Raw genomic sequence first — 14217 nt, 5'->3', positions numbered from 1 at the left:
GAAGAGTTCAAACCCACGGTGACCTACCGGATATATTCGGCCGGTGTGGACCGGCGCCCCAGCCTTCGAGGTCATTTCTACATCTTCCATCCACCTCTTTTCGAGTTCACCGACACTTGTTAACTCGAGATACCGCTTCTCAAAGCGCAAGAAAATTGATCTCTTGATTTTCGTGAGATTATTCTCTCTGTTCACAAAAAAGAAAAATTTTTTTTAATTGGAATAAATCGCAATCGAGTATCAACCGCGTCGATACGTTGCCTCCAAAATAGTCGAACAACGACGGGAGCAATCTCCGTGAGAAGAAACAGTCCTTTCGGCGAAGAACAGAGAGTCGAGAGAATTACGCGAGAAAACTGAAGAGGAAATGTCACCTGTCCAATTAAGGACCACTCTCCTATCGACGATAAGATCTGGTGACGCGCGCACGAGACTAGACTCCGTTCTACGAAACACAGACAAACGTCGTCGCAGGCATAAATACGAGTACGTATGTATAGAAGAGAACGTGTGTCATTCAACCAAGAGAACTCCGGATGTTTCCCTTCGTTTCGTCGATTCTCTTTCAACGCGTCCCTTCTCATCGAACAGTCACCGGTCTCTGCTATATTATGCGCTCATCGAGCGCAGCGAAGTTAAACCGTGAGTACACATCGATGCATTTCAATATCAACTTCGTCCGATCGTTTCCTTTCAAGTTAATTCACATTCTTGCTCCCCCTCTACGCTCTTTCTCTGCCGATATTTCGACGAAAACATGCGACACAGTGTCGCGAAGGAGGTTATTCCTCGAAGCTCGACATTGCAATTTCCAGAGAGGCGGCAAGCGATCGTCTCGTAAAAATCGTTCCGAGGCAACCGGAGCACGTTTCGAGAGGCGAAACGTTGCTGAAATAAAGGACAGGGAAATAAAGAGAAGCCCCCGGCGGCCGGAGGAAGAGTCGAACATCGAGTCGAGAAACGGAGGGGAGAAGCGTGAAGGCAATATAAAGGGCCAATAAAATCACGACGGTTAACAATACGGGCGGACTTGGCCCACCGCCTTCTTCGACTCGCGTCCTCTCTGTTTCACACCTTCCCTCACTCCGTGCTTTACCCCCCATGGACAAGGGAACGCGACCTGCACCCACCCTTGGTCAATTTTATCTGTCGCGTCAGCTTCGCTAGAATCTCTTCTAGAACCGCTCCGGTGAACTTGTGAAATTCCAAGTTCACTTCAGTCCCCGGGCAAACCCATCGGGAAATTGACGCGTGGAGATAACACGAGGAAGAAGAAGAAGCCTGGAAGAAAAAAAAGCTCGTTGCCTCCCGTAATACAAGTGACTATACTCGTTCCTTTCGATCCCCGAACGCGAGACGACGAAGCCGCGCCGAATATTCATGAAGTTCGAAAGTAACGGGACGATACTCGTATTCCGGCGACTTCGAGAGGTGGCTGTATTCGCAACGACCAAATACTTTGCCACAGACTACCGGTATACATGGCGACCGATCATGGACGAGAACGAGGGAATATCGAGGGAAAAGGAAGGCGAATCTCGTTCGAAACGAGACGAGTTTCGCGTTCGGGACTCAAAATAAATTCGCAAAGTCGTTTCGCTGGCGATTGTCTCCGGTACTGGCTGGTTCGAGAACGGTAGACAGAATGACTCTCGCACGTTCACCGTTCAAACCAGTAGTCGTACAAAGAAACAGCAGATACGTCGTATGGCTGGCCGAAGCGCGATTAATTTCAATTCTCGTCGCACTCGACCACTTCCTACGAGACGGTAAACACCGATTCCAACGAATCCCGGTACGAACGACGAAGGATAGCCAACAATGAAAGAAAGAGGAAGGACGCGAGGCGCCACTCTCTCGTGAGACGAGTCCATCGGAATCGTTCTTGCAACCGGGTCACGATCACGTTCGAGGACCACTGTGTTGCCGATGCCACGATCCATTAACGATATACGATTGCCTGTTCGGCCGTTTAAAGTCCGATCGAGCGAGAATCGCGACGGCGTTTATCGTCACCGATCGCCAGCACTAGCTCGAGAAAAGCGCATTCCAGAAAACTTTTATCGCGACAGACGCTGGTCGTTCGCGATTACTTCTGCTCCCGGATCTAGAATATTCTTCGAAATCGCGAGGCCTTACCTTTCGTTAACGCGCGACGCACGCCGCGGGACATTCCAGAGCGTAATTTTTCTTTCCACAAAGTCCCGCGCGCCTTTTCCCGGGATCGTGTATTAATGGCAGCGATTGAGAAAGCCTCGATTTCGCGATAGATCGTTATTAACCGCGCCGCTGGTAATTACCTTCAGCTAATAACTCGACATAGCGCTCGCGGACAACTGCGATCGTGCAACGTGTCGACGCGATCAGTTTGCACTGCGTGCGCGCTCTCGATACCCGCGAACACGGATACAAAATACACGGAGAATGCCATTCGACTTCGCAGCATCCAACCAGAGGTAAGGTTCATTACAAACAGGTAGGTCGCGGCTGGGGTTAGAGGGAAAACACGCATATCCCCGAGAAGAGGTTTATTCCGCCGCGTAAACCACATGCGATTTATGCTCGACCAAACGCTCTCACGCGAGCCCCCAGCTGCACGCTTTTCGTTCCAAGATCGTTTGTCGAAGACGCGTGCCCCAGAGATCAAAGGTCCAGACGTCTCGAGAAAATCTGCAGCAACCCTCTTCGCAACTCGCAACCGCTACCTTTGAGATCCGGTACTCTGTGAATCCGCGATTGTTCGCGAGAACACGCACACGAGAACAGAACACAATCGAGCCCTTGGATGTTTAATTGGTTCCAGTTCGCTTTGTTTTCAGAACTCGATGGTCTGTTTCCGTGCCAACGTATTAAGAAAGGCGCTCGCGAAAATAAAAAGAACTGCTAGACTCTAGTTAGTGACAAAAAAGGAAACAAGTGAAAAACAATACGCGTTAGGTCAGAAAGCTACGATTTCGGAATACAAGAGGGGCGAATGAACGAATAGCTTACAGAAATATTCCGTGTCACACGACGATACGTTTCGTCAAGGGTGAACGATAAGTTCTGTTTGCCAACCGAACGAACGTCCAGCCGAAGGAGGCGTCGCGTAAACAAACGGTAGTCAGACGGTGGACAATTACAAATAGCCAGAAGGAACAATGACCAGAGAAGAATGAACGGCAGAGTCGTAAATCTTTAGCGGAAACAGGTGGACGCGCGTGATCGCGAGTAGTATAGTTGATTGAGTAACTGACCTTGCGAAGAAAGCTGCGGCTGCGCTGGCCTGCGCCGGCGTTCCTGGTACCCCGCTCACGTTGTACGAGTACTTGGTCTCCTGGTACACTTGATACGCGCTTTGCGGCTTCGAGTGCGACGATCGGTGATAATAGTGATCGGCGTACACGCTCTTCTCCGCTGGACGTTCACCGGCGACCTTGGACAGGCCGTAACTCTGCATCGCGGACGAGGAGGACGTTTTCGAGTGACACTTCTCGTGACCGTTCTTCTCCGGCCCGTGCAAATGCGATTTCTCGTGGGCAGAAACAACCGTCGGCTTATCGATAGTCCCGTACGATTTAAAATCGTAACCCTTTAACTCGCCGTAGTACTTAATGTTCTCGACCTTGAACCCGTGACCGACATCGTGACTCTTAGACTTGCCAGTCTCGTGCTTCCCGTAACCGAGTTCTTGGGCCGATTTCATTCTATCCCCGCACTTTCCGATGCCCTCGATACCGTGAAGAATTGCCTTCGTCGACGGTTTCTCGATCTTCAACATCGATCTATCGCACAAACGTCCTTGCACCGCCTCACTAGCCTTCAGCAAAGAATCCACGGCACCCTTGTATCGGTCGCACGTCGACGAATCGCACGGCACACCGGAACCACCGTGGCAAACATTACCAGAAACGGTACCACAACCACCACCGCTTCCCACACCGATTCCGCAAGACCGATTTTGATGATGGTGGAACGATTTGGACGAGTCCGCGTGACACCTCGACGACGATATCACTTCGCAGTCTTCGGTACCATCCTCGTACGTCTCCTCCTTGCTCGAGTTATTATTGTTATTGTTGTTCGGGCAACGCGTGTCGCACGACTTGTACGGCAGTCGCGACCGCGATGAAGGACCGCGTGTTGCTTCTCGCGCGGTTGGCGTGATACTGGCCAGATTAGAGGGCGTCTCGGCGCCATGAGTGCCGCCGGTTCCCCTGCTGGAGTTACCACCACCGCCACTGCCGCCACCGCCAACGCCACCACCGGTACCGGTACCTACACTCCCTCCTCCTATTCCTCCTATTCCTCCTCCTCCTCCTCCTCCTACTCCTCCACCTTGTCGTTTGCTCCTGTCCTCCTGTCCAATTGACAACATTACGCGTTACCGCTAATTGTTCTGAATTCGTGAAAACTTAATTCCCGCAGGAAACTGGAAATGTAGGAATCCAGGGAACAGGAAGATGATTCTTGGCAACATAAGAGAAACGCAATTAAACATACGAGAGTCGGACTCACCTGCACGCGTTTGTAATCGTCCTGGCGTCTAGCCACTTCCGAGTACTTCGGAGGCGGTTCGGACCTCGGTGGCGTCTCCTGATACTTGGGCGGCCTGTCGAATTGTCTGTACTTGGGTGGATCGATGTAAGGATTGTTCTGATGCCTATAATAATTTGGCAGTTGACATTCCGTTAGGTCAGACTGCGATCTATTCAGCTGATAGTTCGGCGGCGCGTTCGTCTTCTGTTCCTGATGGCCCTGCTTCGCGTGCTTCGGAGGAACCGCTTTTTCCTGGATGGTGTGCGACTTGTCCCGTTTGTCGCTTCTGTCCTTGCAGCTTTCGAACTTGCCGTCTTTCGCCTTTTCTTGCGTCGCGGGCCCATCGATCTCGTAGAAGGTCAGTTCTTTTTTGCCCTGGCCCTTCTCCACCGCGGAACGATGAGCCTTCGAATGATGTTGAACGTTCTCCGCTCTGACGGGCGGATCGATCTGATAGAAAGTTAATTCTCGCGAGTCTTGCGACTTGGATCGTGTCTCGTGGGTCGAATGATGCTGTCTCTCGGGCTGCGAGTGACTCCGCAAGTACCTCTGATCGATTTTCCCGACACCGTCTTGATGCCTCGACGATAATCTCGCGAACCTCTCGTTCAGCCCCAGTCTGACCGAGTTGCGACCGTACTCCAGATACTCGTCGCCGTACTTGAACACTTGCCGCGGCTTATATTTCTCCTCGAACTGCGAGTAGTTGTAAGTGTTGAAGCCCACCTGATTAAAATTTCTGCTGAGATTGGACGAATCGTAATCGGTCGACGTGACAGCTTCCATGTTTATCTGAAACGAAAGAGCCGAGAAATGAACGTTACTCTGACTCTAAATGAACGTAGAGTTCGATGAAAGTGGAATCGCGACGCGAAAGACCGAAAACGGGAGGAAGATCCAGAAGGGCTACGCTTGGAGTCGAGAGGAGAAAACGATTCAAGGGCGCTCGACGAAGCAAAGGAATAAGAAGAAGGACTCGGGGCAGGCCGGAGACCATAAATCGGGGAACGTCTTACTCCTAAATGCCCGGGGTATTTACCGTGAAACAAAAAACCACGGCGCGATAAATAAAATCTGACACCGAGGGGGCGTGTCTTCGCGTCTCTGTCTACCTCTGTTTCGCGGATAAAGCGCCGCTGCTTCTTCTTCCTCTTCTACTTCTTTCTGCGGTTCTTTCGCTCGGCCCCGAGAAAAGCGGTCCGAGCGAACCCCTGGTCCGAAACGTCTGAAGAGGGTTGCAGGAAGCCGGTCTCCTTCGCTCGGCTCCGAATTCCACGTCGAAAATCGAGTCGCGCTCGAGGAACCGGTTCGCACCTCTGGACCCGAAGGCCAATCGATTGCGCATGTATGTGTGCACGTTGCGAGAGAGCTGCTTTCACGATACAACCGTGATCACGCGGGTTTCTCTCATCTTTTTCACTTTTTTTCTCTCCGCTGCTCGAGCCCTTATCCAGAGTATGCTGCGAGGCAGTGGCACCGGCAGATGCGAGATCGCGATTAGACGATTCGACGAACTCGCAGCAATTCGCTTTCGACGAGATTGCGCCCTGCCAGCTTCCCTTCTCCACAGGGGACAATTGCGCTCGTCGCTCTAATATCGCGAATTAAAATTCGAATTAACGTCCGAATGACTCGAGACCAAGTCGAGAACAAGAGGGAAGAAAAGTGGAAGACATTAAGGGAAATATGCCTAGCCGTCGATTATTCCTCCGGTAATCGGTGCTTTCGAGATGCCTCGATGGCTAATCTTTTGACCTGAAATCAAATTTCGCTGATCGAGCTCGGTCGAGAGAGCAACGTTTGACAAGTAATCGTTGCCGGGTCACCGGGTATATCGGAGTTCATAACTTCTTCTAGAACATCGAGAGTGCCCCCTCAGGGGCCTCGGTTATATATTACCAGCTGTAATGAAGACTCCAACGGCAGCGAGCTACCGAGCCACAGCCTTGTTTATCACCTTACCTCAAATATACAATTAACATGTTGAAAAGGCGCCCGAAGCACTCGAAATCGCAATCTTCCTTTGCTCCGCACCGACGAAAGAAAGGGTTGCGAAGCCTGCATTCAGTCTTGTTACCTCGTACACGGCTCGTTAAAGCGTGTCTGGATCTTTAGCCCACAATCCCTTCCCTCATCCTCAAACTATCTCTCCGAAAGAGACTTTCAGAATTACTGGTCGCGACCAACCAAATCACCGCAGATTTTCCAAGATTCGTTCACGGTCGCCGAGCTTATCAATCAAAGAGATCGATCGCTTTTCGAAACTTGCGTCAAACTGGCCTGAATACTAGGGAGGGGGGAGGGGCACGATCGACTTTTCCCGACTGAACACAGCTGCCATTATTAAATATAATTAAAGAGAAAGGTTGTCCAGAGCGGAGGGAGTCTAGAAGCTGCGTCATTCACCGGCGATTTTCTTCCAATTATATTCAAAGAGACCAGGATAATTCGCTCTCGACACCAGAAAATTAATCTTCGATCTTAATCGAAATACGCGCTAAGCGGAGAACGCCGACTCGACGCGCGAGGTGAAAACGGCGCAGTGGAGAAAGAACAGACCGGAAGTCTCGGTTACAAGTAAGAATAACGCGGTCGATCATTTCGCGCGGGCTTCGATACTTCAGTCGACTCGCTACGAAGACAACGTGTCCCCGAATGCACGATACGCGCAATATTGATAGTCCGTCGCGGCAGAATTCTCATTTATCTTCATCCTTCAATTTCCCGTGTACACGTGCTCGATCGTCCGCGCCCGCTCAGCTCGCCAGAAATAAAAGAAGGCTGCCGTGTTTTCTAAAGTACACGCGCCGAGAGCGATAGTCCTCCGAACGTATTCCAAGCGTCGCCATCCGATCCGGCTACGCGACGGATATTGCATCGAATCGGCTAGAAAGTCTTTTCAGCCTTTCCAACTACCCGGAGGATAGATAGACCTGGCGCGCGTCGCGCCGATGTATCTTCTGCATTTCCCCTCGCCGATTATTTATCTCGTCTCCCTAGCAATCTTTCGAAAATTAATGGATCCGCCAAACTTCGCGAGTTTATACCATCTTTAACGCTGCATCTTTAATAACCCAACAATGTAAGCTTCTTTGCGCGTGGATCACGGTTCGATATTATTAACGAGGAGGCCGATAATTACGTATCATCCTTCTTTGGCTATCAATCATGTTACGATTATAAAACGATTCACGAGAGCAACGTTAAGATGAAACTCGAGCACCTTTCGTGGAATCTTCCAGCGTATAACGACACTGATACTGGTGAAACGCGAGGCGACTTTCTTCGTGCCTCGTAACTATCTACTGCGTGCATAAATATTAATAGAATTTTTGAAAGTTCCATTCCGGAAGACGATAATAACGTTGTTTGCGTTGGCAATAATAAGTTTCGTTACAGAAGGACGGAGTTGGACGCGGGCCCGTGCCGTGTCTGCGAACGGGGCCCCGTAATTACGGTTACCGGTGAAATTATTCAGGCAGTCGCGCTATATACACGGGGTGTCCGCGGAGGAAACGACCACCTTCGCGCAGACGGTCGACCGATTAGTATTATTAGCGGCGCTAGGCGAAATCGGTAAGCGTCCCCTGCTGTTTCGCCCTTTTCCTTTTTTTCTCTTCGTCGAGTCGCGTCGGTACATTCCACGTGCTGCACCGGAATTTATCTCTCGACATCGGAAACGCGGTACCCATGGAGAAAAAACTCGGTTGATCACAGTGTTCAACGCCACGGTTGATAATCGTCCCCCCGACAAAAGAGAAATCGTGTCCCCGATCGTAATAACGAGTCAACCGTGAGCATAATTAATCTCAAGCAGAACGAGAGACGGTTTCCAAGAAATTCTCTTGGAGGACACGAAAAAGCGAGAGTCTTGCGACGCAAGAAAGGCTAACGAAGTCGACGCTTGAACGTTCTCAAGAATACCAACGAACCTTCTTACTGTGACCTCGCGAGGCTAATTAGTCGTTTAACCGACGATGGTTGTCGAAAATAGCGGTGGTTTCGAGTCGACGGACTGGCCTGCGTCGTTGGTTCCACCCTCGCAGCCGAGTCGAAACGCCGCAAACTGCAGCGAAAAGGAGCAACGAGACGTGGAGGGGGATGCCGGTCCTGAGGTACGAGCGGCATTTCTCTTGGCAATTTGCGAATTATTAATTTAACCGTCCCCCTTTAACGCTGCGAAGCCCGCGGCTAATATTTTCCCCGGAACCACCAACAGTGGCAAGGGGGGATGGATGTAGGAGCTTGTCGGAGGAGGGAGACGGAATTTACGAAGAGAGGGATGAAACGAGAAAGACGGGACGAAAAGGAGGTTGAGAGAACTAGGAGAAGCGGTGGAAGGAGTTGGCACGATGTAGATGGTCGTATGGTCTCGCCATGGTACCCTTGGTTAACGTGCAAACGTGCCCGAAACAAAGTTCCACGTCCAAACACGAAATAAAGGCAGGTAACAAACTCGATTGTGGTTATCGAGCTCGCAAACTCCTGCCACCGCGCGATAAATATTACGAAGAAGAAAACGACTTAACCGTTTTATTAGCTGCTAGTACGCGCAGCTCTGTTATTCTTCTTCAAGTGGCAAAGGACACCAGGAAAACGAAAGATCACGTTTAAAATTATATTCTTGTAATACACGGTTCTACGGTTCTACATTCAGTAGGAAAATCAATCGAATCTCTGAAACCATTTCACGACGAAACGGTTATATCCCCGATTGTTCGTAAACCTAATTTATCGTCCGCTTATTGTTTCGCGTAGCTAATCGATTTCGCGAGCGAGCGACCACCGACCGAGAGATCGTCGAGCGCGACTCGTAGCTAACCGCCAGCTAAAAACAACAAAACGGCTCCACTCACACGGAATCATAACTGGATTTCCCCCTGGCGGATGGGTTAACGGGGCTGGTATATATCCGATTTTCACAGCGGACTGACCTGTCTCAATGCCATCATCCCCTCCATCGCAGTGTGCAGCGATCAAATTAGAGACGGCCGGTTGGTCGAACGAACGAGGATGTCTTCCTTCATTCTGTGGCGTGTTTTGTTTCGGAATAAAGTGGTTTGTTACGGTGAAGGGGTTAATATTCCGAGCTAAACTATGTCGTCAAGGCCTATACAGACTGGGACGCGATCATTGGCAACGCTGCATCCCAACTGTCGTTAAGTTGTCTCGGCAATTTGTTAAAGTTACCAAGAACGCAGACTCCATTATTAAGATCGATCGTTTCTCCCATCGTCTTCTCTTTCTCTTTGATTCTTGCAATTATTACATACGTGACAGCGAGATCAGCAGCTACAACAGGTGAATCCATGTTTCAAGCAAAACTGACGTGGACGCGAACCTCGGTACCTTTGACGTCGATCGACTGAAATCGGCCGATCTCTAAGCGTGCAATGATCAGATCTGTACAGACAACCGACCGTCGACATACAATGTTGCCGGCGATAGTATGCCAGTGTGAACAGGCCTTTAGATCACCGCTGCTATTTTCGTATCACGAGCGTTTCATTGTTTCCGCGATAATTTACGAGCTGTCTGTTTTTCAATAATGGAGTTTTTATAAGAGAAACAGATCGGCGTGAATTATTAACTCCTCACGACTCGCCTGTAGCCACGAAAACTATCGTGTACACTTCCGCTCGATCCTCCACAAGGATGATTTTTTCATTCGATGGAATAGGTGAAAATAGAAGAGGGTCGGAGGAAACAGGATAAGGGACGCGTCTCTTTTAATATCGGAGGCACTAAGGGCTTTTGAAAAGCGTGCGTAGAATCGCTAGATTCCGCTGATTGACTAACTGACACGAGGGCGTTAAAGGAACCGTCGCGTCAGGGCCAAAGAACCAGACAAAGGGAAAACTCAAGGATAACGGTCGAAGATAGAAAAGCGGAGCAGAGAGCAATCTCTTACGCTCGAGTTTGCCCTATGCATTGCAGGAAACATCCCCTCCCCTCTCCCTGATCACTCCGAATAATCATCGCGGGACACAGTCAGCTCTCTCGCATCGCTGCATCTACGAAAATGAGGAACGAAGCAGCCCAAGATCGGCTGAACCACCGCGAAAAACAACGGTATCTAGGCTGCAGGATTGCACGCGGATCGTGCAATCGCCTTTAACGTTGACAGAGACGAGAGAACGGTACTCGTGTCAACTAAGAAACCTAGATTCGCCACGGAGTAAATATGAGATCTATCTGTTAATATATTTAGAGGCAGACGACGATGATTTATCGGATTCCATGGTTAATCTCGTCATTCGACGATGGAGAATCACGCGAGTAACAAATCAGGGAGATGATCGCGCACGTTACACCCTTGTAAGAGAATTTCAGCGTTATCGATTCTGTCCCTTTTCAGCATTTTCTTCTTGGACTACGAAAGAATACAACGCCCACCGACTCTGTGCAATATTTCTCCAGCAACTAATCCCTTTAATGCACCTCCGTTTAGACCAAGGAAATCCGGTATACTCAGCGTTGATAAAGTTTTAAATTATTTCCGTTATTTTGCTAACTCGACTGCGACCCGACTCTTGTACGTTTCTCTCGCGGACATCTGGAGAAACGTGGTGCAGGATGTATCCGCGATGCATAAGATCTACGGATTAATTGAATACGTAATAAGAAGCCGAATTGAAAAGCAGCATTGTCAATGGGGCGCCAGTCGACGGACGCCAGAAAGCGACCCACCGTTCGTTCTGGAAATTGAATGAACAGTTACATTATGGAAATTGAACGTACAAGGCTGAAATCATCTGTCAATGGCGTCTCTTGTATCGTAGGCTGTCGCGAAATTTTTACTCTACTTTGGTCTTAATTTTAGTGTTTTATATTCTATGAAGAAAAGGAGGGAAAAACGTGTAACAGTGCTTGGAAAAAAACTGCATCACGCGTTAGTATAGTAAGAGAACAACGAACGGCGAATCGAATTTGAAGAACGTCCGCACGGAAAGTGCCGACAAGGACGTCACGAACCTTTTAAAGCTCTCTGTTATCCTTGGCGGGCTCCCGAAGGACACTCTTATCTCCGGCCCGCTGTTTGCTTTGTGGATCTTAACAGGGTAACGTTCGCTGCCAGAAACGGTCCACGAGAAATTCTACATTGGCGAGTAACCGGCCGGCGCGAAGGGTCGAGTAGTGAAATAACAAGACCGAAATGCACGAGGGTGAACGCGAGTAACGCGGACGAAGGCAGAGAATGCGCGTCCCGGAGAAAATGAGAGGAACGTGTACGATAGAGAAAGACGGAAGGAGAGAGACACGAGGATAAGACGACAATCCGGTGCGCAAATGCCAGCGGGATTTAGATCGGACGTCTCTAATGGCAGTAGGATTTCAATGGCAAATGGCACCTGCCAGATCCTCGCCACTTGTTTGGCCAAAGGATTTGTAAAATCTGCAGAGATATCCATGTGGATACTTATGCCGCTTATAGACGATATCGGCAAGTAGAGGCAGGAATAAAACCGCCTCGTTGATTTAACAGGAATAAGTGGTGACGAATAATTGATGAAATCTCATAGGATAATAGGAAAAAATTAAAATCTCAAGACAACGGACGATAGAAACGGGAAATTATCAATTTCAATAAGTTTCTACAATACTACAGCCTGTATGACGTTGATCTTTTCAAGTGTTATTTGGTATCTAAAAAGTAACTTCGGCACGTCCTATCATTTCTCAGAATATATTTCTTTCGCCGCTACCGTCTTATATTACATCTTCAAGATGTCTCCCCGTACTCATTATGATTTTTACCGGAGAACAAAGAAAAGGGGAAGCTGTGGATGCTGCTAACAAATCTCCGAATCACGAACTTTAACGGACCGCGAGAAGAGGGTCCTTAGCGGTACAAGCGTGAACAAATATTATTCGGGGACAGTTCTTCTATCGTGTCTTTTTGCGGCATTGCATATCTAACGACGCGATAGCATCTAAGGATCTCACGATCTCGGACGATCTCTACGAGCCGATCGACTGTGGAAGACCGACAAAAAAGTGCACGTTACCCGCTCCAACGTGCAGCTCTTTCTAAAAGAAGACGAACGCCGTGTTATACTCCGCAGCAAAAACCGAATCTCCTCTACCCTCTCCCATTCGACAAGAGCAAACAATCTAACAAGCAAAAAGTCCCTTTTACGTTCCGAGTACCGAGAGAGAGTTGCTCAATGCTTGTTAAGAGAAGCAGGCCCGTCTTTCCGAGTGTCTTGCCTCTCCTGTTGGGAAAAGAAAGAAGAAAAAAGAGAGGAGAGAGGGACGCAGGGGCGGAGTGGCAGGGAGGGACAGGTGAAAGGGAGAAAATGGACGAAAAGCACGACGGGGTTTGTGTCCTTCGTTAGGAGACGTTAGCGAGGCACCTGGTGCACGATTACGCTCGCGCCACGCGCACATGGGGTTCCGTCGCGCTGGTGATGGCGCCTCTATGAGGGTTGAAAGGCTCGTGGACGCCCGACGACATCATGACGGATGGGAACGTCAGCCTTAACAGCGGTGAGCTTCGTCGGCCTCCAAACAATAACGTTACGAATGTTCCGTTCTCGCAACGCTGTCCACTTTGGCCGTCTCGCTTTTACCGCGTCGAAATTTCCATCGTCATCGATCATTCATTGGTAATCGGGTACCGTGTGTACCAAACACCGTGTGCACGTAGAGTGGAATAAAACCAGAGGAAAAGATGGTCGATCGTTGATCACAGGCAGCATGGAAAATCGCTCGGAGGAAAGAACAACGGTGGAACGCGTCGTTTGCAGTCTTCGCGGAGGACTCGATTCCGAACGTCCTCCTCGACTCGGTATAAAGTATCAGGGCGAAAAGCAAGAGAGGAAGGACCACTTGGCTACGACAAAAGCGTTCCGCTGAATCACGCCACCCTTAAGAGGTCTCCTTGATTTATATCCAGGGAACGTCGCTTCTAAAGGACGACAAAGAAATTACTCGGCATTCGTAGGCTCGTTTTCCCGCTCGAAGAGCCAACCACCGTCGAGCTTTGGATCCTCGTAAAAAGCTAAGTTTCCAGAGAACGATCTCTGCTCAGGCCACGCTCGTAACAGACAGGCACACTACGTTAAGCACGCGCGATGAAACGTCCCAACGAACGTCGTGACCGTGCGATAACAATGAGACTGCAGTTCACCAGCCGCGCGATCGAGTGAGATCGATAGATGGAAAAGCGAGAGTAACTTGTCGCGTCGACGGATGCTGCAGGAGGATTTGATGGATTTTAACCCCGACTGATATTCGATTACCGATCAACCTCCCTCGACCGATAATCCATTATAGTTCTTGCGTCCTCTCTCCCCAGGCTGAATATCTATTCCGTCAGTGACTCGTGCGTTTTCTGGAATTTATCAGCTAGAATTGGATCGCAAATGGGGTTTACACGGCATCTCGACTAATGGCAGGTGGATATATACGTAAATAGTTTCCTAAGCGATGACTCGATGCGAAAATAATACGATAATAATTCGAAATCGAATTTTTTTTTTTTTTTTTTGTAACATCTGCGAAGCCTATACATTGTCGATGATGAAATATCCGTTTACTCAAAGTCACAATATTTTCACGCTTATATACCGCTTTATGGTATTTACCACTTTGAGTCGATTTACAGGCACTTAGACGCTGCAGCCAGACAAATATCTACGGTCCGAAGAAGACTATCGTGGGGAATAGTTGTTGCGGGTCTTCGGGATATTTGCA

General features: G+C 49.3%; 1 protein-coding gene across 4 annotated transcripts in view; it reads right to left on the bottom strand.

The window, feature by feature from the left end:
- Positions 1-14217, bottom strand: part of LOC139989737 (uncharacterized) — a 264324-nt gene that overhangs the window by 163317 nt on the left and 86790 nt on the right. For all 4 annotated transcript variants that reach the window (XR_011800397.1, XM_072008278.1, XM_072008280.1 and 1 more), the window contains exons 4-5: positions 4498-5310; positions 3237-4339 (exon numbers count right to left, since the gene is read on the bottom strand). Coding sequence is in view for 3 of the 4 variants with exons in the window: in XM_072008278.1 (XP_071864379.1) it covers positions 3237-4339; positions 4498-5310 (1916 nt within the window). In the remaining variant the exon portion in view is untranslated. The remainder of the gene's footprint in view (positions 1-3236; positions 4340-4497; positions 5311-14217) is intronic.

The sequence above is a fragment of the Bombus fervidus genome, chromosome 8 (genome assembly GCF_041682495.2).
Source record: "Bombus fervidus isolate BK054 chromosome 8, iyBomFerv1, whole genome shotgun sequence".
In the NCBI taxonomy this organism is placed as follows: Eukaryota; Metazoa; Arthropoda; class Insecta; order Hymenoptera; family Apidae; genus Bombus; species Bombus fervidus.
The sequence above is the reverse complement of the archived record's forward strand: the minus strand, read 5'-3'. Positions and strand labels throughout refer to the sequence as shown.